Raw genomic sequence first — 25,937 nt, forward strand, 5'->3', positions numbered from 1 at the left:
TATTATAGTGATTCTTAGCAACATAAGCAGTTTCAATGCACATCATGTGTGTCCAGTAATTCATCTGCAGAGTCACTGTCACGGAAAAAGTATCAAGATACATCGTGTGTCAGTGATCACAGTCAGAAGGAGAGACAGCCGCGGACGCCCTCGCTAGAGAAATATTCACCACAGGGCGTGCTTGGCCAAGCGGCGAGCTCAGCCGTAGGCAACGGTCCGTGGGGAAAGCCGTTAGCACAGCTACCAGGATTAAGCGGCCTCAACGGCACGCTCCACCCTGCTAGATGGATGCACAGCTGCAGGGGCCAAAGGATTAAGGAAGGTAAATGGTAGCCTTGCAACATTTGTGCAACAGGGATGTCCTATATTACACACAAACAAATTTTAGTTTCACCTATTTTGTACATGAATAACAAAGTTTTAGACTTCACAAGATGGGTACATTTCATTGATAAATCACAACAAATTTATGACATAGTGAGACTAATGTGTGTATCAAAGAAGCAGACTGCCTTGTTATGGTTCTGTTGTGGTTTTCAGTCCATCGACTGTGTGCCTCGTTCATCTTGCGTAACTACTCAACCTACATCCATTCCAATTTGCTAAATGTAGTCAAATCGTGTACTCCCTCTCCAACTCCCCCCACCAAACTGGCAATTTCTTGACACCTCAGGATGTTCCTTATCAACCAGTATCTTCTTTTAGTCAAATTGTGGCTTAACCCTTCGGTGTGCGCGCCTGCGGCAGATAGCCGCAAGATTTAGTTTTCTATTAGTATCACAGATAGTGTTACAGTTGCGTCCACGTCCAGATACGTATTTGTTGTTCTCAACGGATGTCACCACTTACTATATTTGCGCTATTCATGCTTTCAGCAGTTTGGTCGCTATTGTTGTTTGAAATGCGAGTGTTGCGTTTGCAGTGTGTTTGCCGCTCCGTGCCTTGTGATGTAAGTATTTTCTATACTTGTGTTTTTCTTTTGCCTCAAGGCATCTTTCTTTTATATTAGTATATAATGAATATTCGAATCAAATCAAAGTTCCCATATGCCATTTTCATTAATTTTTACAGTCTTTGATATTGATTTGCTACAATATATTACTTTTACAAAAACATGTGTTTCATTAAGTCTCATAAATGAGTGGAAATGGAGAAAATGAAGGCATTTGAAAGGCACCGTCTACTTCTATGTCCTGAAGAATATGAGAAAGTACTGCGTGAACTGTCAGAAGATGAATTACAATAACCCACTCATGGAAGTATGAAAGCCGCGCCACCGAAGGGTTAAATTTATTTTCTCCTCAACTCAGTTCAGAGCCTCCTATCTGATGCAACTATCTAACCTTCAGCATTTTCCTGTAGCAATACATTAAAAAAGCTCCTATGTTTGTGTGAACTTTATCAAATAAGTTTCACTTTACTACCAAGTTGGACTTCAGACATATACCTTTAGGAAACGCTTCCTAAGACTAATGTTATGAAATTTACCTTGTTCAGAAATGCTTTTCTTGTTACTGCAATTTACTCTACTTTGCCTAACAACAGCCTCTGTAGCTGATTGGCTAGTGTTGCTGTCCTTGGTGCAGAAGGATCGCAGTTCTAATCCTGGTACCACCTCAGATTTTTTTCAGAGGCATGAATGTCTGGAACAGGGCAAACTCAGCCTCATGGGGTCATATGGAGAGTTGCTCGACCAAAGAAATATCGGGATTCATTTATTGGTAATAACCACCAATCACACATCCCATGACGATGTAAGTAGCAAATGGTCAGTTGGACACGCCTAAGGCCTAGTCCATAAGTGGTATTTACGTTTACTTTGACTATCAGTTATTTTACTGCTCAAATAGCAAAACTGATGCACCACTCTAAGAATTTTAATTCCTCCTCTATTTCCCACAGAACTGGCTGTTTTAATATGACTACATTCCTGCACTCTTGTTTTACATTTGTTGATGTTCCCCTTAGCAACTCTTTCCAAGAGACAGATCACATATCATTGGGGACAGGCTACAACACTGTCTCATCCCTCTGCAATTACTGCTTCCCTTGCAAATTCTTCAACTCATAACAGCTGCCTCCTTGTTTTAAAACCTACAATCTTTTGCTCCCTGCATTTTATCCCTATTATCTGCAGAATTTCAATAAGTGTTTTCTCATCAGCATTGTCAAAAGAATCATCTAATTCTGCAAATGCAATAAATGTAAATTTGCCTTTCTTCAGCCTATCTTCTATGATAAGTTACAACATCATTATTACCTTCTGTGTTCCTACATTCTTCCAGAACCCAAACTGGTCTTCCACATGTCAGCTCCTACAAGTCTCTCCATTGGTTTGTATCTGGCCCATGGATGAAATTCGCAAAATTACTCCTAACTGTTTGTTAACTGGGATTGCTTACTGCCTTTCTGTTTTTGTTTTTTTATTCGTTCTTGTATTAACTTTAGTAAATAATTCATGTCCACTGCTGATGTATTACAACACAGAACTCTCGAAACTGGAAGTAATTTATAATGAATTAGCTGCAAACAATTGCTGTTATAGGCGTTTATTTTTACATGATAACGTTTAAGATGCCTGAAAACCTAACTTCAGATTTTACACTTATTTGTGTGTCGTCAACTATTGTTTCTTTACTAACGACGTAGCAAAATTTTGTAATGGGCATCTTTAAGACAGCCATTGTAAAATGTCGAAAGTATAGACAGAGACAATGTTCATGATGCATAAATCAGTGTAAATCTCTGAAGATGGGATGAACATAAAATGAATGTACTGTCAAAACATTGAGGATAGTACCTTGTACCACTGAGTCATTTCCTTTCCTGTTCCTCTCATGATTGGATCAAGGGGAAAACTATGGCCTATATGCCACTGTACAAGCCCTAAATTCTCTTCTTTTGTCTTTGCAGTCCCTACATGAAATTTATGTTTGCAGCAGTAGAATCATTCCGCAGTCAACTGCAAATGCCAGTTATCTAAATTTTCTGAATAGCATTTCATGAAACAATGCCATCTTCTCTCCAGGCATTCCCATTTGAGTTGATGAAGCATCCCTGTAATACATCTGTGTTGATCGAACGTACCAGTTATAAACTTAGTGATATGCCTCTGAACTGTTATGATGTCTTTTCTTAATCTGATCTGGTGGTATTACCAAGCACTCAGGCAGTACTGAAGAATGTGTGACACCAATGTTCCATATGTGGTCCCCTTTATAAATGACTTACACTTTCTTAAAATTCTCCCAATAAACCGAAGCCAAACACTCACCTTTTTACAACAACCTTTCACGCTAGTTCCATTTCATATCACTTTACCGCATTATGCTTAAATATTTAATCAACTGACAGTCTAGCAGCACACCACTAATGCTGTATTCTAACATTAAGGAATTGTTTTTCTGTTCATCTGCATTTTGAATTTTATACGTTTAGAGCAAGTTAATATTTGCTGGAAATTCTGTCCAAGTCATTCTGTACATCCATAGAGTCACTAAGCGATGATCCTTTCCCATATACTAAATCACCGCAAATAGCTATTCACCCTACGCATCACATCATTTACATACATCGATATCACAGGCAGTTGTATCACACTTCCGTGGGGCACTATTGATGATACCCTCATCTCTTATGAACACTAATAATCCAGGACAACATACTGGGTTCCGTTACTTACTAAGTTTTCAATCCACTCACATATCAAGGAAGTTATTCTGTATGCTCAGACCTTCATTAATATTTTGCATCAAACTCTTTCTGGAAATCTCATAATATTGTATCTACCTGTTGCCATTCATCTATGGTCTGTAGGGTATTGTAGCGTATCAACTGTGTTTGGACAAAACATATATCAGAGTGAAGTGAGTTGCAACAGATCCTGCCACATATGTGGGTGACAGTGTTATGCATTGCAAAGCAAAATACAACCAACTCTCATTGTAAAGTGGAGCAAGCTGGGTGCAGTACAGCAGCAGCTGATGCTGCAATATGCTAGTGGAAGGATGGAAGCCTTTCCTCACTTGCCTCCATGGAAGTGTTTAGAGTATGTGCCTTAAGCCCTAACCGAACATAGTCAGGAGCGTATATCTACTCATCTATTTGTGTACTAAATGATTCTCACCTCAGTATCAAAGTCCACATCATGAGCCTGTAACACTCAGAGTGACATCCTGGAATGCACAACGGGGTCTGCTCTTCAACCACAATATAGGACAGCCTGCCCTGAGTCATGAGGGAGTTGCCCACTCACTGAAGGAAGTTCATGGTCATAGTCAGCCAAGATGCTGCGCTGCCACACTATCATCACGGTCGCAGCTGAACACATCACCAACAGCAGCATTAGTGACACCACGTATGGCCCGACTCTATGTACTGTCAGCAATGCTGGATATCTATTGTTTTGCATGAGAGGCAACTGAACACCTCCACCAAACTGTTCCTGATGTACTATGGCTGAGACCCAGAATAAACAAATTAACTGAGCAAATCTACTGTTGTTCTGACATCTCATTTCACTGTCCATGGGTAACAATGTAAAGGTCATTTCACAGTAACGTGAGAAAAAGGCACACCCAGTTTCAAATGAGTGAAGATTTCTAAATTTGTGCCAATTTGCAGATGGAAGCTTTTCTACCTCATGGGCATTTATGATATTCGAACATAGAATATGTTTAATAATTCTGTTGCAACATAATGTTAAGAATATTAGCCTGTAATTTTCAGGGTCTGTTCTTTCACCATACTGGAGTCATCTGCACTTCTTTCAGTCACTTGGAACTTTGAACAGAACAGAACATTAAATGCAAGCCAAGTAAGGGGCCAATGCCATTTAGTTCTCTGTAAAGCCAAACTGGGATTCCATTTGGATCCTTAAAACTGAATTGGGATTCCATCTGGGCATGGCAAATTATTTGCTTTCAACTCTTTCAGTTGTTTCTCTACATCAGAGATGCCTACAATTATGTCTTCCATATGGGAGTCTGTCCAAGGGTATCCACACAATCCTCCTGCATGAATGAATTCTTAAATGCAAAATTTAAAACTTGTTTTTCTTTTGCTATTTTCTGTTGCCACATCAGTTTGGTAGGTGCCCAATAGGACAGAGGCTTTCAATCCACTTACTGATGTTACATATGGTCAGAATTTTCTCAAGTTCTCAGCTAGATCTTTTGCTAAGGTATGATGGTGGAAGATTATGCATGCTTTGGGCATCATTCTTTTTACAGATATATGAATTTCTATTAACATTTCCACATGCTTTTTCGAATGGAGACTGCAATAATTTCTGCTTCCACTGTTTTGTTACAGAACCACAATGGGTCTTTTTCATCCACTTACTCAGGCACATACTTTTCTAGAGTGGGATTTCCAGTCAGTTTAAACTTTGCCCGTAATTACACTACATTCACCATATTGGGACTAACTAATGTCCATTCATTGTCTAAATAGCACGCTAACAACTGCATATCTGCTCTTTCCAGCATAACAACTCTCCTAGATTTCTTGATGGATTTCTTAACATTAGTAACCAATGTCACTCTAACAAGACAAACACTAATCCCTGTCTCTATATTGACGCTGTTGATAAAGTCAGGTCTGTTTGTACATACAAGGTATAAAATATTTCAATTGTGTGTGGGTTGTCTAACTAGCTGCTCAAGACTTTTGAGAAAATGTGTACATACCACTTGCAATGAGTCCAAGTGCCTCGGTCAATACTCTGGGGGTTTTACCTGTCCACACCACCGGCAATGAATTCAAGTGTCCCAGTCGATAATCTAGAGGTTTTAAGTCTCCTGCAGCTAACACTGACTGAACTGGGTACTTCTGAAGAACTGGATATGGACTTTCCTTGAATTATTCTATGACTTACAGTGAAATTGAGTAGCTGGTAAGAACTTCCGCGAATTAACTTGAGTTCACCTAAGCCAGTTAGTTGGTCCAGGTTCACTATGTGATCAGAAGTATCTGGACACCCCCAAAACATACGTTTTTCATATTAGGTGCATTGTGCTGCCACCTACTGCTGGTACTCCATATCAGCGATCACAGTAGTCATTAGACATCATAAGAGAGCAGAATGGGGCACTCTGCAGAACTCACAGACTTTCAAAGTGATCAGGTGATTGGGTGTCACTTGTGTCATACTTCTTTACATGAGATTTTCACACTCCTAAACATCCCCAGGTCCACTGTTTCCAATGTGATAGTGAAGTGGAAATGTTAAGGGGCACATACAGCACAAAAACGAACAGGCAAACCTTGCCTGTTGACTGACAGAGACCACTGACAGTTGAAGAGGGTCCTAATGCGTAATAGGCAGACATCTATCCAGACTATCACACAGGAATTCCAAACTGCATCAGGATCCACTGCAAGTACTATGACAGTTATGTGGGAGGTGAGAAAGCTTTGATTCCCTGGTCGAGCGGTTGATCATAAGCCAAATATCACACCAGTAAATGCCAAATGATGCCTCACTTGGTGTAAAGAGCATAAACATTGGATGAGTGAACAGTGGAAAAACATTATGTGTAGTGACCAATTATGATACACAATATGGCGATCTGATGGCAGGGTGTGGGTATGGCGAATGCCCAGTGAACATCTTCTGCCAGCTTGTGTAGTGCCAACAGTGAAATTCAGAGGCAGTGGTGTTATGGCGGGGTCGTATTTTTCATAGAGGGGGCTTGCACTACTTGTTATTTTGCATGGCACTATCACAGCACAGGTCTACATTGATGTTTTAAGCACCTTCTTGCTTCCACTGCTGAAGAGCAATTCAGGGATAGTGATTGCATCTTTCAACAAGATCGAGCACCTGTTCATAATGCACGGTCTGTGGTGGAGTGGTTACATGACAATAACATCCCTGTAATGGACTGGCCTGCACAGAATCCTGACCTGAATCCTATAGAGCACCTTTGGATATATTGGAATGCCAACTCCGTGCCAGGCTTCACCGACCATTGTCGATACCTCTCCTCAGTGCAGCACTCCGTGAAGAATGGGTTGCCATTCCCTACAAAACCTTCCAGCACCTGATTAAACATATGCCTATAAGAGAGGAAGCTGTCATGAAGGCTACGGGTGGGCCAACACAATACTGAATTCCAACATTACCGATGGAGGGTGCCACGAGCTTGTAAGTCATTTTCAGACAGGCGTCCAGATACTTTTGATCACAACCAGATAACTTCACAGTTGGACTCAATTTTGACCTCAATAGACAATATTTTTTGTCAATTGCAATGAACACTCCCCTTCCTATGGCATCTAATCTGTCTTTTCGATATATGTTCCACGCACCATTAAATACTTTGGAGCTCTCTACTATGGTTTCATCCACATCTTGGTTCTGGGAAAATCTGTGTGTGACAATTTCCTGGACAATACTGAGTTCAGGAAATTTTTTATGAATGATTTGGCAATTTACTGTTAAAATTTTGATAGGCAAATTTTCTTTACTTTATATGTGATCTGATTTCACTATGTGTGAATTGATTATCCATAGATGAATATCTTAACAGAGGCTGTTAAGCCAGCTTCGGTAAAAATATTGATTAGATTTCAGTTTTGACAACACTTGGGTCACAACAGTCAAGATTAGGTATTTTGTGTATGATTAATTTATTTATAGTGCATAACAATGTTTCATTCTGACAGCGTGTTAATTCTGTAAATAGTAGATGTTCCATTTTACTGCAGTGTATTAACCTATTTCGACTACCTCCTGACAAATGATCAGGGTAGTTAAGTATTATACTCAAATGTTTTATGTTTTTATGTCATACTTTCTGATATGTTCCACACCCATGAAAATCATCTCATTTTTTGGGTCTATGGAATGAAAAGTGAATCTTATCTAATCTAATTGGTAAGCATTCAGAGGACTTCAAACTATGGCCTAGCATAAGGAAAAAACCATGTGCACTCTTCAAGTACCCTGCTAGCTTTGCTGCTTCCTTTGTGTAGTGGATCCCTGTTGTATGAAGGAGAGTCCTACAATTCTACAGTCCATTACACATGCCCAGATATCTACAGCCCAGATCGTCACACAATTAATGGAGCCTATGTTTCAGACACTTCACTTGCCTCCAAACCGAAGGACACCTATCAGTTTGGGTATGATAATGTAAATCATAATCTCTGCTTGCACCCCACAAACAAGGCTAGAGCCTTCACAACTTCCATCAGCTGCCAGTATCGACTGAAGATGGCCTCAGAACTCTAGCAAAAGGCATCACCAGTGCCGACATGATCCAGAACTTGCAGATGACTGCACCCTGTATCCTCGACAGATACATGTAGGGCTGCCTGCACATTTCAGATGAGGCCCCACTTACTTCCAGCTCTGAACACTGTTTTCTAAGGGGCTCCATAACATGTCTAACATTGGAGCTCCTGAAAACTAGCAATGCTCTCCCATGTACCTGCTTGAACTCTGCTGAAGGAGTGGCCACTTGTCCACTCACAGGGTGAAGGGGCAAAACCAGATATTCAATCCCCATATTGGCTCTGCACCTCTAGCAATGCTATGTGGTACAACTTTCCACTCACTTGGCGGTGAGTGCAGATCTCCTGTATTGGGTACATTATAAGATGCTAGGTAGCACAGCCCCTGGGTAAACCAAGTGACATCTGACGTGTCCCATGCGATGTGCCAGATTGTCCACTGCCACAAAACTTAAGGCGGCAGCCAGCATACGGTTGACCATGAGCCAAAGAAGTCTTCAGCTGTATGCAAACAGCAGCCAGCTTCAATCTGTACACAGCATGCCCACCTTCATTCATCCAGCTATTACTAATTTAAGAATTAAACTATAAAAGCACATAGATAATACTAATTATGTAAGTTGCTGCTCTCCTGGTGGGGAGAAAACTGCTAAATAACTAGAAAAGACAAGATCAAAAATGAGGTCAACAGGAATGTAGCCACCATCAAATTCCAGACTACTATGTAATAAAGAAATGCAGACTGCAGTGTTACAGGAATATTATGAGAATGGGTGAGGAAAGACCAGCCAGGAAATATAGTGTTCCAAGACAAAAGACCATATGAAAGTCTTATAAAACACTGAATAAATCAAGTGAAATCAGATGTGGAAGAGGGAACACCTTCAGAAACAGAAGATCAATTAAAACAAGTGGCAATGGTGAGCACTTTTACACCACACATGGGAAACTGGAGCTGGGAAATGATGCTTATGACCCCAAAAAAGATCTCAATAACTCAGAGAGATTGTCTTCTACCCCCAAATTTTTCTCACAGTATCATATCTCTTCTTTATTTACTTCCTTCTCTATTTCTATTATACTTTCTTTGAATCTGTTTCCTTTGTGTAGCCTGATATCTTCTTTTCACCTTTCAGCATTCCTTTCTTTGCTTAATACTGGATTGCCATTCAAGCTCTTTATATTTATACAATTGCTTCTCTTTCACCATACATTTTGTTTGATTTTTGTACGGGCAGCATCTATATTTCCCATCATGCATTCTTTTTGCATCTCATCATTCCTCCTTTCTCATTTTGCACACACTCTTGAGTTTTTAAAATTCCCTTTTGCCTGCATCATTTGCTGCATTTTTGTGTTATCCATTTTTGTCAACTGAATCTAATCTATCATCAGCATTGCCACTGGGTCAGGTCTTATTGTGCATTTGATCATCAGATGCCCTCACTGTTTCATCTGTCTAAGCTGTCTGATATTGTTTTCCTTTCCACATTTCAGTCACCTGTGGCCTGATCCTCCAAATCCTAACTAGTGGTTCTTTCAATATATCCATACATCATCTGCTCAATGTTCCACCTTTCTGTATTTATTTAGTTTCAATTAGTAGTCCATAACCAATTAATTATGGTTAGAACTTTTATCTGTCCTGTCTGGCGGTTTAAAATCTAGTTTCGAAACCTCTACCTGAATGTCTTACGTATACACCCCCCTTTCAAAATTCTAGAGTTCCAACTACTTTGAAAGCATTCTGGGCCTCTTCCGTCTTCAAAATGCATATATGGAACACTCAGACTTCTCCCTTTTGCCAGAAAAAGCACATGCGTAAATGGGATCAGTCTGAGCTGAAACTTAAAATCATTTCTGATATTGACAGACAGTTTGTGGCACAACAGATAAAGCTCTAACAAAGTATGAGGGTGCTTCAGTATGTGATCCAACTCATTTTTTTCTCAGGGCAGGATTGTTTTATTCACAATTTAAATACACCAAATTATTCCCCAATTGTCTGGCTATAAACCCTATTTTTCAAGTTAATCTCCTTCCATTTCTACGGCCTTACACTGCCTTCATGTGGGAGCCTGTTTGCCACCATGGTTTGCTCTACTGGTCTGCATCTCAACTATGTTCTTGACACATCAATAACTTCCCCATCATTTCTTTACTGCTTGCTGTGGAGTCAGTCCTTCAGTGGAAGTTAGAAGATGCAAAATCCAAGCAGTAGGATGGATGAGGATGATCAGACTTGCATGTGGCCTTGTGTTATCTTGGAGAAGGAGAACTGCATTCAAATTTTAATGACCACAAACATGCTACAATCATTTCTTCAATTCCCTATGAGTCTCACAGTAGACGTTGGAGTTGATCATTTGACCACAAGAGAGGATATTGAACAGAATAGTTCCTACAAAATCCCACAAGACTGTAGCCATGACTATCAGCTGAGGGTACTGTTCCCAACTACTTTTTTGAAGGAGACAATGTGTGGCACCACTCCATTGATTGCAGTTTTGTTTCAGGTTCAATGTGGTGAAGCCATGTTTCACTGCCTGTGACAGTGTCTGATGAGCAAGCAACTCAGTACATATATTCCTTCTTTCCTCTTTACACTCCTCAGTTAGGCTTCGAAGAACCTAGTGGGCGCAAACCTTGCAACACACTAACTGGTGGACAAGTGTGTCAGCACCAACAACATGGATGTCACGTCAAGTCAAGAGTTGCACAATTGTTATTTGATAATGACATCAAGTGTACTGAATCACTGAAACTGGGAGCTACATAATAAATAACATCAAAACAATGTCTGCAAGTGTTCCATTTTATTACATACTCAAGTAAGAGGGTCTGCACACTGCATCACTGCATGCCTTCCAGTTGGTTGGGCCAGCCTGCACATGGGAGATCTGATAGATTTCTTCCTTGTTCTGTTGATGACAGAAACTTCACAGAGCCACTTACCATGCTTTTATCCACACATACCACTGCTCGCAGACATTCTGTAAATGTCTGTGAAAGTTTGTGATCATCTGGTTTGCTGCAAAAAGAAATTCGAGAACTGTTCTTTGCTTGGAATGCACCTCTGGTGCAGGTGCTATCTTGAAGACTTGTTCATAGACTGCCATCTATCAGGAGTTACTGGAAATGCATGAGACAATGTGGGATGTTTAAGGATGGTGTAAACAAAACTTTTAAAAAGTTTAACTAAAATCAGATAAAATAAAGTTGAGGGGTGAAATGGTCACTCTGAAGGAGACCTCAGTCCGAAGTTATAAAATTATGTAAGAACCACAACAGTCTCTCATCGCATATGTTTGTTTATTCAATTACCCCTCGTCACTCATAAAGATCATCTTTAGATTGATCTAAAGAAGAGTGAGTATGTTTATGAGAGTGTATAACAGGCTATAAACATTACAAAGAGTATTGCAGTTCACACAGTCTGGAAAGCTAACAAACACACTTGTCTTCATGAAGTTAACAGAATATGCAAATAAAATATAGTATCACATAACAGACATTGTCTCATAGATTAAGAACATGATAAAATGGTAAACACTGATGACTCATAATGTTGTGGCATGGTTAGCAAAATGTGCTTATCGCTACAGTACAAACAGCTGAAGGGGCTTGGGCACTAGGTCTTGTTGACAGAAAACAGTTTACAATTGCGTAATACAAAGTCATGAATGTGATCTTATACATTCTGCATAAAGAAATAGGATACATTAAAATGCAGTTGGTCAATCAGATTTTAAACATGGGTCCACAGTAAAATATTAATTCAGATTATAAAAGCTAGCTCTAAATAAATGTCTACAAAGTATACAGTACACAACGAAGTGAAATGAAAGCAGCATATCAAAGAAAACAGCTGCGCACACAGCGGGTTCATCAAATCAGAGCGAAGAAAATTTGGGCAGCACAAAGGATCAGGGCAGAAACCAAATAAGCAGATACAGAGCATAATGATGAGTGATGACTTTTGCAATGGCAAGGGAAGACTTCTGGCACCAGGATTCGACCTGCTGCTCTCTGTCAGAAGTCTGGTGCTGTGGTAGTAAGTCCTGGGGAGGGAACTCAGTGCTAGCGGCCACAAATCTCGACAGCGAGTTGGCAATACTGTGGCATGAAATCCCATGAGGAACTTAGTGCTGGCTGAGACATGTGCAACCCGGTGTCATACCCATGCTGGTGATGCCCAGTCTTATCACTGTCTTGCATAGTCCTGGCATCGTGGTGGTGCTGCCAGACACTGGTGATGAAAACTATCCCTGCCTCAAAATTCAGACGTTTACATTACTCCAAGGTTCATATGATTCACTAAAACCTAGCACCTAGTCACTTTGCCCGTAAAAATATACTTGCCCCGGTTTTCCAACATCAGTCCACCGGCTATGGTCATTACTGCTGTGCAGTGCAGTTTTCCATTGAGCACCGCTAGCCTTGTCTTGCAATCCTCTTATGTGTATGTTATTCTGACCCACTTCACCACATTGCTGCTAACCACCTGAGGCTGCTAATGCGATACTTCGTGGCGGCTTGCCAACTACTTCTATTACTTCAGCTACGATATTTATTGCTTTTGCTAAAAGACATTACTTTTGCTTAAAGACCTGGTAACAACATTACAATATGAGAGACCTACAACAGCCTGTTAAACAATGAAAAATAGGCTTTGTGTGTAAATTCATTTTGTTCATTCAGAAGTTAAGTAGAGTGGCCATTCCTATTCCCATAAATGCATATTTCTTCCACAAGGTTCAGTAGATGGCACAATGGCACAGTGTGTATGACTGAAACATTGTAGTGTATGTTGGTTACAGTATGCTTGTGCACAGTCAGATGTTGTCCAAGTGCAGTTCTGTTTTGTGCATGGGTGTGTTCCCTAACCCTATGTTAAAATTCCTGCCTGTCAGTCCAACATAAAACTTCACACAGACATCGGAATGTATTTTACAGATGCCCAAATTTAAAACTTTATTACTTTTGTCAACTATCCTGTGTCTGAGCTGCAGTTTCAGAGTATTACTTATTTGAAACAACATCTGATGGTTGTCTTCTGCAATTGCTTTTCTAGCCGTCGAGAAACTTTTACATAATAAGTCATCTGCGCAAAATTATTGTTTTGAAAAGGATAGGTCGAGACTAGTTGCTTAGCTAACTATACTTTGTAAACATATAGCATCAGAGTAAATGAGCTGTCAATTAAATGTGAAATTGTACTTTATAGTAAATGAACTATTAAGTAGGTGACAAAATGTATTCCACGCATTTGTAATTACTACATGTCACCTAATCTCTATGAACTAGATAATGACAGTTTGCTATTTCTGCAATATGGATGTCAAATCAAACTACATGTAAATACCAAAGTACTAATCCAATGTATAATTATGTGCATGGGCAATCAGCATATCTACAGATCATTTCACCAATGTTGTATTCGCAGGTCACTTAAGAATGGAAATAAAACCTAAACAGCTGTCATAATAAAGAATATTAAACTAATTGGAGCTAGTCTGGATCTTTCCTTTTCTAAACAAGAATTTTGTCCAGATGGCATATTATGGAAACATTTCTCAACAGTTATAGAAGCGATTAAAGAACAGAACCATCAAATACAGTTTTCAACTAAACAATACTATGAAACTGCAGTTTAACACAAGATGGGTGACGTGTGTTAAATTTTAAAATTAGAGAATCTATTTAAAAAAAGTTTTGATGATTGTGAGATGTTTTATGTTGGGCAGACAGGTAGGAATTTTAATATTAGGTTTGGGGAACACACAATCCACAACATGAAACTGCATTTGGTCAACACCTGACTGCACACAAGTATACTGTAACCATACATACTACAACATATAAGTCATACACACTGCACTGAAGTGCTGTCTACTAAACCTTATGGAAGAAGTAGCCATTTGTGGAAATAGGAAATGCTACCCTACTAAACTTCTGAATTAACAAAATGAATTTATATCCAATACCTCCTTTTCATTGCATGAGCATCTACTGCAGGTCTTGCACATCATGATGCTCTTTATCTGCCAATACTCTTTGTACCCTGGCCCTGTGGCACCCACATGGTCTTGGCTCTGATTTGATAAGCCTGCTGTGCCTACAGCTTTTATTGTGTTTTGATATGCTGCTTTCATTTCACTTCACTGTGTACTGTATACTTTGCAGACACCTGGCTAGAGCTAGTTTTTATAATCTGAACTAACATTTTACTGTGGATCCATGTTTAAAATCTAGCTCTTTAAATAATTGCATTTTAATGTACCCTACTTTGTTTTATGCAGAATTTTTAAGATCATATTCCTAATTCCGTATTATGTCACTGTAAACTGCTTTCAGTCAGTATCGTCTAGTGGCCAAGATCCCTCAATTGTTTGTACTGCAGTGATAAGCACACTGTGCTGAAAACAGAACATTATGGGTCCCGAGTGTTGAGCATTTTATCATGTTTGTAATCTACATGATGATGCCAATTATGGTCATATATTTTAATTGCTTACTCCGTTAACTTCATGAAGACTGGTATGCTTGTTAGCTTCCCAGACTGTGTGAATCATGACACAACTTTTAATGTTTATAACCTATTATTACGTACTTTTTCATAAACATGCACATTCTCTTTTTTTAGATCAATCTGAAAATGGTCATTGTGGCTGAGACTGGTAACAGGATAAACTTATATTTCCAAACAGAGAATAATTTTTTAAAAAAAGTGTTGCGTTACTTACTGAAAGCCCCTTGTAGATAGTGGAAGAAGAGAGGAACAATGATGGAATTGTGAAACCACACAGGGTACCTGGAGTGTAAGATGTCCACAGTTGTTTTTCATTATACCCATATGTGAAATTCTCCTCTTGAAACAATGGAATCCAAAACCAGTGTATGTTCAGGACTAAGAATTTGCAGTGAAATAGCTACACTGATTGATAGCAATGTCAAGAATCCTGCCGTGATGGAGACAGCAGAACTAGCACCACTGCTGTGTAGACAATGCTATTTGTAACCACATGTAACATTGGCCATGTGCCTGCCTCGTAACAGTGTGTGTGTGTGTGTGTGTGTGTGTGTGTGTGTGTGTGTGTGTGAATTAGTATCTGAGACATATAAAAAAATAGAGGCACAATACCACAGAACTTTCTCTTTCTTAAATTCTACAGGGCATTCTTCTACATGGAGCGTTTTTAACAAAGCTGTTTTTTAAGATTATGCACTTCACATTTTGTTTCTTTCTCAAGACTATAACAACATTCTATCTCAACATGAGAAACTCCAGGTACATCACTGTTCTCAAACTGAAACGTCTCGAGCTCCAGATTAGGATCCTCAACATAACATAAAAATTGCAGGGGCCTTTGGATGATTTTAAAATAAAAATAGAACAATAAATACAGAAATAGTGTTGGAAGCTGGCTATGTTTGGATAGATGGTAGGCAGTGCCAGAAAAACAGTCTATAAACATTTAATACTCTTTATTAGCGTATTCTGCCACTGCCCAATACAGAATGCCACAACTTGGCCAAGGAATTCTGTTGTCTCAGGTGTTGTTCATTCCTAAGATTACTGATGGAGTGGGGCATCAGGTGACAGTTGCCTTTGTGACACAACCTCCTCCGCAAGTGGTGCTACTTCGTTGTCAGCAGCCTCAGCAAGACCCCTCGTGTTGTGGCAGCATGTTCCTCACCTCCCCACAGTGTCAGGAGGTGACTGACCAGTGACTTTGTTGGCAGTGACCCCCGACACCAGTGCTGGTGGTTGTAGCTGCTACCCTGGGCCAGCATTGGTCCACTGCAGCAGCAATTCCATGATCAAACAGCTTTAGGGCAGGTTGCCCAGACGTACATGTGAACTGCAGTCCTAGATCAGCATCCCATATGGTGGTCAGGTGACACGGCCCGATGGTAGCAGAACTGTGGTACTGACAGAAGCGATTTTAGTACAAATAGCTTGAGTATATATACTCATCCGTGCTCTGCATGTTTGGCCTGTGCTACACATTTTGGCACATCCATTAAACACTTACAGCAGCTGCCAGTATGGAAAAGCTTCTCACACCTTACTGCTTGACTACTGCTGTACTATTTCCACAGAGAATCAGGCAGGGCCGTCTCACAACACTGCAATGGTTACATTATATTTCATAAAGCACAACATCTGTGTTCACCTGTGGCTGGTGCTTCTGTCATCCTCTTCTCTCTTTTTAAATTAGTTCATTTATTATCAAATACAATTGGCGCACTTCATTACCCTCTCCCACAGTAAGATCAAGTTCCTTGGATCTCCTGAAAATAATCTTCCATTTGTACACTCTAAAGCAACAAGTTCTCTGGTAGCTGGCCTATATGGATCTATTTTGCTTTCAGCTAAGTTTTAGTCTAACCACTATTATTTTCTTATGTGCTACTTAGCATAATCTCCAACAGTTTCTTCTTGGCCTCCTCAGGCCCATCCTCACTCAGCTTAACGTCCATTTACAATTTCCTCTGTTGCCTCATACGATCTAAGAATCCAGTCCATTGGCATTTAAACAGTAGTTGGTTCTGTCCATCATTTCACTTCTTGTACATTAAAATAAAGACTACGCATAACACTGTAAGTGTCACTCTGGCACTTGGTACGACAATAGTGAACGTGGTCCCCTTTTGGTATCCATAGGCATCTCCACAAAAAGTCATCCCAAATGCTTGTTAATAAGTTTATGTATGGAAAGAATTAACTCTAGTCACTAAGTCTGATTTAGGATAGTCAAATTCATGTCTGATAGCACTTCTACAGGCTCCTCTGGCAATACAGCTGAGGCTGAGAAATGCTCAGTTTTGTGTCATTCCTTGAGATTGTGGCAAGTAGTCAGAGAGTAGGTCCTACAACTTCACATGATATCCCATTTATCACTAATCAACTCCTGTTCCTCTCTATCCTTTCTGCTGCACTACTCAAGGAACTGGCTACTGCTATTATTTTATCATAAATGGAGTACAACCAGTATGTCTCAAACCACTGGTAGTGCAACTCATGCCTGAGTACTTCTTTCATACAATCTTTCCCTCTTTTTCTGTCCCAACAATAATTTCATTGCACACACGTTCTGGCCTTCCCTCACAATGCTGTATGGACACACTGTGATCTTCCTCCATAGCACATCTGCAACTCTGCTTCTTTCATTTCTGCATACCGGCTTTTATTCTCCAAAATTAACGACAACTGCTGCATCTTTACATGGACAAACTTCATCAGCAGTCCCCATTTGATTGGATACACATCAAACAAGAGCAAAGGGATTTTTATTAACCTTTCCTCCCCCTCAAAACACTGCTGCAATCCATTCCGCTTGGACTACAACAATATATTACACTTATACAAAAGAAACCATACACCTTCTCTTATCCTCTAGGTCTTAACACATAAGAGACCCCTCGCCTCTGCTCATTCCCGTCTACCTGCTCATATTTCACATCCTCCTTTTCCTTCCTTCTTTTTCCCAGTTACAAACTGAAATAAGCTTTGTACTCCCCTGAAAACGTTTCAGTCATGCCATATGTAAAATCACCATCCTTATAGATCATTGGATCTCAAGGTTTACTGGTGACAAAATTTCTACAACCTGATACCCCATAATGAATGTTTTCATCATTCCTTTCAGAGTAAAAGGAGGCCAACATGATCCACTGCAGCACTCTTGTACACAAAACTACAATCTCTTACAAAACTGTTTATAACTGTCATCCATCCTCTGTACTGCTTGCCACTCCGTAAGTTCATTACCTTATTTCTGTGACACCATCACTTTTTTTACTTTATTCATCCTCATTTCCACAACTTTCCCCAGATCTGTATCGTAATATATCTCACTCAACTGTTTAGCCATTGCATCAGTCTACTAGATGGATGCTTCAAACCCAGCAACCATTTCAACACTACATGATCTGTTATGACTCTATACTTCCTCCCACAGAAATAACACAAAGTAAGGGATTCCATACATACATAAGATTCAACATTTCTTTTTCTGTTCTAAAGTAATTCTTTTCCACTGTATTCATATGTCTCAATGCATAGGCTACTGTATGTTCCACACACTCAACTTCTGGAGTCAACACAGAACCAAGTGCACTGTTGGACACATCAAATGACAGAATAAACTCCTTGAAATTGGGAAACACCAAAATTGCACTTACCATCAAATCTTCTTTCAGTTTCTCAAATGCTTGCTGACAACACAGACTCTGAACATTTCTTCTAATTGTGTTAATATCTAAGTAATTTGCAACTCCAAGAAATGATTGCAGTTTCTTCACCAATTCAGGCATAGGAAATTCATGTACGGCCTTCACTAACCTCGGGTCTATCTTACCCCATCTTTACTAATTATGTGACCAAGATACGCCACCTCTTCTAACACAAAATCACATTTCAATGTCAAATTAGTGGCCCTAAATCTCAAGAATACCTCCCTTCAGCATTGTCTGTGTTGCTCTATGTCACTCACAAATTTCATCCTGCTACAACATACACTGACACTCTTTTAAATCTCTTAGGACCCCATCCAACAATCTCTGAAGCTTGACAGGTGTGTTTCTTAATCCAAAATGCTTCCTCCTGAACTGATAATGTCCCCATAGTGAAGAAAATGCTGTCTTGGGCCAGTCTTCCAGAACCACTTCTAGAAACATATTTCTACTGACTCCAGTGGTCGACATCCCCAATCCACATACTCTATACTGTGGTGGGTTCCACTGTTTCTGTTTCACCACATCTCTATTGGCAATGACAAATGTGCCCTGTGTCTCACAACATCCTGCAATTCTTCTCCCCCACTAACCCTTCCATTGCACAATCCATCTCCGTATATGCCTTCACAGCATTTAATTTTACTGTGAACACCCATATATGGACTTTGTGTTCCATGTAGCATCTAACATCCGTTTTTTTCCAGATCCACTACCACTGAAACTACTGCTATGGTTATATTGACACCTGCCTTTACTTCCGTTGTTTTGTAGCTGGTGACATTGCCTCCACACATCCTGTACACTCTTATATTAGCTAAAAATACTCCACACCTGCCTTCTAATCTGGTCAACAATCAGCTTCTGTGCATTCTACTGCTAATCCAACGGCTACACGCAAATAAACCAGAACTTCTGTTTGCACTGTTTTTGACAACTCTGAAGGTAAACCCCTTAAAAATGCATCAAGCACCCTTTGCTCAGCCTCCTGTAATACTACTCCAGCCACTACTCCATCCTCCTCAACTCTTATGTACAAGGTCTGTTAAAAAAATTCTAGAACTTGGTATGTCACTTGCTGGATTGAGCAAAGCACTGTCTGCAAATTTTCTATTATCTCATCTAACATTGCAAATCTTCATCTTTTCAATGGGGTAGTCAGTTTTGGAAATAAAAAGAAATCCACAGGGGCCAGCCAGGTCTGGAGAGTATGGAAGTTGAGGCAGCACAGTGATTTCATTTTCTGTGAAATAGTCATGCATCAACAGGGATGAATGTGATGGCGTGTTATTGTGATGAAAGAGCTATGAATTGTCTTGTCACATTTCAGGTTGTTTTCTTCTCGCATTTTCTTGTAGGCGTCGTAACACGTCCCAATAGTACCACTGATTAACAGTTTGTCCCCGTGGCACGAATTCATGATGAACTAATCCTCCAAAGTGAAAGAAAACTATCAGCATGGCTTTGACATTTGATCTGACCAGGTGAGCTGTTTTTGATGTTGAAGAACCTTTCTCGGTCCACTGTGAACATTGAATCTTGGCTTCAACAACATAACATTAGGCCCACGTTTCATCACTGGTTATGATTCTCTTAAGGTACACCTTGCTCTCATTTGTACACTGCAAAAGCTCTTCACAGATTGTGAGGTGATGGTCTTTCTCCTTGTGACCTGTGGGATGAACTTGGCAGCAACGCAATGCATCTGAGATGCTGTGTCAGGATTTCATTACATGATCCAACTGAAATGTTAATATTACCTTCTTCTGCAATCTCTTGGACAGTCAGTCTTTGATTGGTAGCAAACCTTTTTGTTCATATCCTTGACATGAGCATCATTGGTAGACACTGAAAAGCGTCCTGAATGGGGTCACCTTTAACTTCTGTCCTGCCATTTTTAAATCATGTGCACCATTCATAACATCAAGTACGGCTTAAGCACTTATCATTGAAGAATTCTTGCATCATTTGGTGTCTTTTTGTAAAGCTTTTCTTGAGTTTCTAACAAAATTTAATGCAGACACATTGCTCCTCTAAGTCTGCCATGTTAAAACTCACAAACTGTGTGACATGAGATTCTACTCAATCAAACATGGAACAATAACTAACACACATACAACAATGAAACTTCTGGCAGTTACACATAACACACAGGCATGTGCAGGGATCCCAATCGTATTTTGCTCCAACACACCATTGGCACAAAATTGCGATTAAAAGCGCCACATCAGTCCAACCTTTCTGCCAAATTCTTGAGAACACCAACAAATGCTTGCTCATGCTTGGTCGATTTAGCAGAGAAAGGTGCAACTAGACATGCAACTGACAGATCTACACCTCACTGTGGTGATTGAGCTTCCAACAGACCATGCATCTCTCTATTAACTACTGTTAATTGTGCTAACTTTTCCAACAGCATATGCACTGGCATTGTCAGTGACACTCCTTGTGTCCCTGATGGTGCCATATCATTGCCTGTATCTTTACTCATTTTGTAAAAGCAATAAATTATAAATACATCAGAACAGAGCATAACACCTTAATTCTTACATTTAATCATTAACCATTTTAATTTCTGTCTTTATCTAGCCATGTACATGGCTGTACATGGTGCTGAATAATACAGCATGAAATTGCACTGCTTACATCTAACAGGTACTAACAAATCCTGTTTACCATTACCTCTAAAGCCTAGTACATCCACAAATACCTCACTTCTAACCAAACTAACTCCCAACATAGCATGGTAGTCAAGCTCTCTCCATGACAAATACACTCTCCACAATACACAATCAGATCTCTTCACTCACAACATAGGCTGTAGGTTTGGACGCCATGCTGAAAAGACAACGCACTGCTCTGACACCACATATACAGGTGATGGCAGCTGGATATGGTGGAATGGACACCAGGTAGTGCCAGAGAAATTGTCTACAAATCCTTAATTCTATTTATCACTGCATCTTGCTGCACCCTAGTACAGGTCGGCGGAGACTTGGATGAGGAATTCTGCCACCTTTGGTCTTATTGAAGCCCAGGATTGCTGATGGAGTATGGCATCATGACAAAATCCCCTCTGCCATTGGTAATAGTTCATGCTCAGTAGCCCCTGCAAGGTCCCTTGAGTGGCAGCGGTGTGTTCCTTGCCTCATCTCCCCACAGTGTCTGAACGTGGCTGACGTATATGTAGTGGGCAGTGGCCCACTGCCCACCTGCTGGTGGTCGCAGCTGCTACTCTGCAAATGTATTGGCTCCAGGACTGAACAGCTCCAGGGAGGGCTCATCCAGCATATATGCAAATTGTGGTCCTCAATCAGCATCCTTTACAGTGGTCATGCTATACAGCCCCATGGTGTGAGAACTGTGGTACTGACAGAAGTTAGTACAAATGGTTTGTGTATACATACTTTTCTGTGCTGCACATGTTTGGCCTGTGCTACACCTTTTGGCACATACTTTAAGCCACCAGTGTATAAAGGCTTGTGATACCTTGCTACTTGAGTACTGCAGCAATAACTATTTAACACAGTGCCAAGACAGGCCCCTCACGACACTGCAATGACTACATTTTATTTCATGAAGAACAACACCCATGCTTGCCTGTGACTGACACTGCTGCAATCCTCTTTCTAACTTCGCACTTTTACGACCGAACATGGTTTGTGCACTACAATACATTAGAATTTCCACTGCAACACACAAAACTGTGTAAGGATTGTGAATCCTATCATAATGGATTAAACCATTTTCTCACATCTGAATCTGCCTCAACAAACAATACTCACACATTTGATCAGCTGCATGCCACACACAAATTTATTAAAATACCTGTCAAACAAACCTCTTTTTTAAGTTTTGATGTTCTTTTAATTTTTGTGGATGAGGTTTCCTTCCGTGACGAACGCATCAACTCATCTTCTTTTGTTCTCTCTTTCAGTTCCACAGTCATTTCTTGTATGCTGCATAGTCCCTCTGGTCTCTGAATCTCTGATCCTCTTTTATTATTAGGCTCCTCTGAAAAGAAACAAATTAAGTTACTAAATAATGAAACTCCAGGAGGGAATAACAACAATGTGTAAAGGACAGACTGCTATTTATGACACAGAGGTGGTCTTGGGTCACAGATAGGCACAATGGAAAAGAGCACTAGAAATACCCAGATTTCAGATACACACACACACACACACACACACACACACACACACACACACACAAAGTAATCTCCAGGTGTTAAGGCATGACTGTGACTGCATCAGAGGTGAGTAGCAATGTAGGCTGGCATGGGTGGTGAAGGTACAGAAGAGGCATGGGGCATGGATAGCAGGAAAGAGGTGGGGAACATGCTAATGCTGTCTGTGATGGGACTGTCCAAGGGCACGGTGGGGAACAGGACAGAGTTGATAGATTAACAATGTCAGTGTTAGAAGGCTGTGCTGGCTGTGGGGAGGGATGTAAAGTGTGTAGTACTGGAGTGAGTGCATGGAAAGGGATAGACAAGTGGGGGACAGGCACTAACATATGTTGAGGCCAGGGAGGTTACAGGAATTAAGGGTATGTTGCAGGGAGATTTCCCTTCTGTGCAATTCAGAAAAGCTGGTGCTGTTGGGAAGAATCCAGATCATACAAGCTGTGAAGCAGCGATAGCTGGCAGGGTCCCTCCACCAGATAACCCCTATGGTTCAAAACCACAGTGATGGTGCCTTTGTTATTAGGGAGGATTATAAGGTCTGGATCAGTATTTAGATGTTGGATCGTGGTTCTTTCTGTGGATGTGAGATTGGTTTTCATGTTGAGGGATTTGGGGAATGATGGTGAGATGAAGTTCAAGGTTAGAAATTCTGGATAGTTAACATGGGTAATATTGGCAAGTTGGGGGCAATGGGGGTGGGATCACTGTTAGATGGAAGACTAAATGGAGTCAAGAAGGATTCAATATTGGTTTTGGATTGAGACTGATTTATGGGGTAAGTGGCACTGTGGGCACCAGAAGAAGGACTTCTACAAGCTCAGCATGAATGAATTTGGGAATGGGTAAAACGGTAAGGCCTTTGGAAAGGGCTGAAACCACAGTGGGCCTGAGGCTTTTGGAGGACAGGTGCCTGCCTGTGTTGCAGGTCTGTTTAGGCTCTGGGTTTGGTAGGGTGCGAAGGGAGTTTCTGAGGGTCTGGTAAAATAATACACCTGCAATCAGGGTTTGGGGGTTAACCTGCAAGCAGGGTTTGGGGGTTAAGAGAGGATGTGGGGGAGGTTTAATGGAGGATCTTGTAGAGGTGGTGGATAGTGGTAGTCCAAGGCGGGAGTTTGAAATGAAGAAATTGGACACTTTTGTGGTGGTGTCATGACTGCTGCTCTAATTCCTGGAGGGCAAGGGTTTTAATATGGGAGCACGAATGTGGGAATTCGGGATTGTAGAGCAGAATTTTATGGATGGGTAATGGGTAGTGCAAGGTGGTATGTGTCTGATTTATACTGTTCTGCAGGACTACATTGCTGAGGACTACGGGCTGACAAAATCTGAAGAAATAAAGGTCGTTTTGGAAGATGGGTTGTAGCCAGGTATTGGTAATTTGATCATCAGGCCATTTGGGGGCGATTCCATGAAGTAGGCAACAATGCAGGAAAGGTATGTTGGACTGTGTTCTAGCTAGGGATAGGAAAACTTAACTATTTGCACTGATGGAAGGAGCAAGGATTGACAGCAGAGAATAAAAAACTCATTAAAATGTAAAATCATGTAAAAATACGCCCTGAGACAACAGTGCTCATGTGTGTGTTTTCTACTTCTGTTGAAGGCCTTAGACCCAAAGCTGAATGTTTCTAGCATTAATTTTAATTGTGCCTTTCTGCAACTCATCGCTTCCTCTAAATTAAGTTCATTGCATATAAAAGTCCACAAGGGCTGACTGGCATTAAAATCCCCACCAAGGAGGAAAGGAGGTGTGAGTTGCTGATGGAGGGCAGTCGGGGCAGCAGATGTAGGTGGCCTGTCAGATCCATGTACTAAAAACATCCATACAGATCAACAAGCAAACACACACACACACACACACACACAAAAACCCACGAAGAGTCGTTCCTGAAGAATAACACACACTGTGGAATAAAAGGAAATAACGGACTGAAACTCTGGAGGGTGACAGTAGTATCCATCATAATTCCATGGAATAAGTGTGAAATTGGGATCAAAGTGTCAACTGAGTTGGCCTAAGTTGGTCACATTGCCAGGTCACCATCCATCATCAACAAGTACGGGGTGACATCCATAAACAAGAGGTCAAGCTCTGGTTGCGAGGGAGGAACATACGGCTTCACATCACACCTATAAATCACAACCTCGACCTTCTCCAAGAAGGTATCCCCCTCAGATGGCACAATAAAGGCACTGGCATCAATGGCATTGTCCTTATGGCTTTTCGGAACATTCTGAGCAAAATGAATAACCTGCCATTCCAGACTGGCCATGAGATTCATCAGTTTGAAGGATGAGGACCCTATTACATATGACACCCTGAACCATATTCAAAGAATGGTGATGAGTAATGGATACCAAAATGCCATCAAGATGGTCACAGGCAAATGGTTCAAATCACTCTGAGCACTATGGGACCTAACATCTGAGGTCGTCATTTCCCTAGAACTTAGAACTACTTAAACCTTACTGACCTAAGGACATCACACACATCCATGTCCGAGGCAGGATTTGAACCTGCGACCGTAGCGGTTGTGCGGCTCCAGAGTGCTCTTACTCAGAGCGTCCACTTCGCCAAATTTGTCACTGATAGTTTCCATGAAAAATAACAGCTTGGAGTCAATGAAAGTATCCCTGTCAGGCCTAGTGCAGACCATGTAGTTGGGAAAGGGTTTCACACCAAGCTGGTGAGCCTGGCACTCCTCCCAGAGGGGTAGTCAGGGAAGAAAAGGCAGTAGGGTCATAAGAAACAGCATTAAAGGATCCATTCTGCTTCATACACAAAGCACACCCTTATACCACCCACTCCAATCAGAAGCTCTCCCCGTGGGTGACACCTAGCCACAGCAAGGGCCGTCTGGCACAGTGGACACTGCCAGGAGTTCCCCTGCTCAAAAATGATGAGCAACGACTCCTAAGAATATGCGGGGAGGTAACAGCTCAGATATCAGAAACGTGAGCTCTCTGTTGCCAGGTGGCTCAACCAACAGGATACACAACAATGTCACCACACAAACTAGCTAACGTGCTGGCCACATAGTGTTAAGTGACAACAGTGTTGAGGCAAAGACGGATAACGTGGTAAGTCTACACATCAAAAACACTACATTAGGCATGCTTGCCCAGTTGGCTCACTATGAAGACGAAATGCTGTAAGGGACTGTAAGACCAAAAATGCTGCAAGGGGCAGCAGTGCCAATGTAAGCAAGGACACTGAGAGAGGGAAAGAAGTGAGGAAAGGGAGAGAGGGGCATGGGGAAGAGAA

At 40.9% G+C, this 25,937-nt stretch overlaps 1 protein-coding gene across 4 annotated transcripts in view; it reads right to left on the bottom strand.

Moving 5' to 3' along the window:
• LOC126297897 (uncharacterized) overlaps window positions 1-25,937 on the bottom strand; it is a 302,392-nt gene that overhangs the window by 260,350 nt on the left and 16,105 nt on the right. For all 4 annotated transcript variants that reach the window (XM_049989205.1, XM_049989208.1, XM_049989207.1 and 1 more), the window contains exon 3: window positions 22,325-22,497. In XM_049989205.1, coding sequence (XP_049845162.1) covers window positions 22,325-22,497 — 173 coding nt within the window. The remainder of the gene's footprint in view (window positions 1-22,324; window positions 22,498-25,937) is intronic.

This window comes from Schistocerca gregaria, chromosome X, assembly GCF_023897955.1.
Source record: "Schistocerca gregaria isolate iqSchGreg1 chromosome X, iqSchGreg1.2, whole genome shotgun sequence".
NCBI classification, from domain to species: Eukaryota; Metazoa; Arthropoda; class Insecta; order Orthoptera; family Acrididae; genus Schistocerca; species Schistocerca gregaria.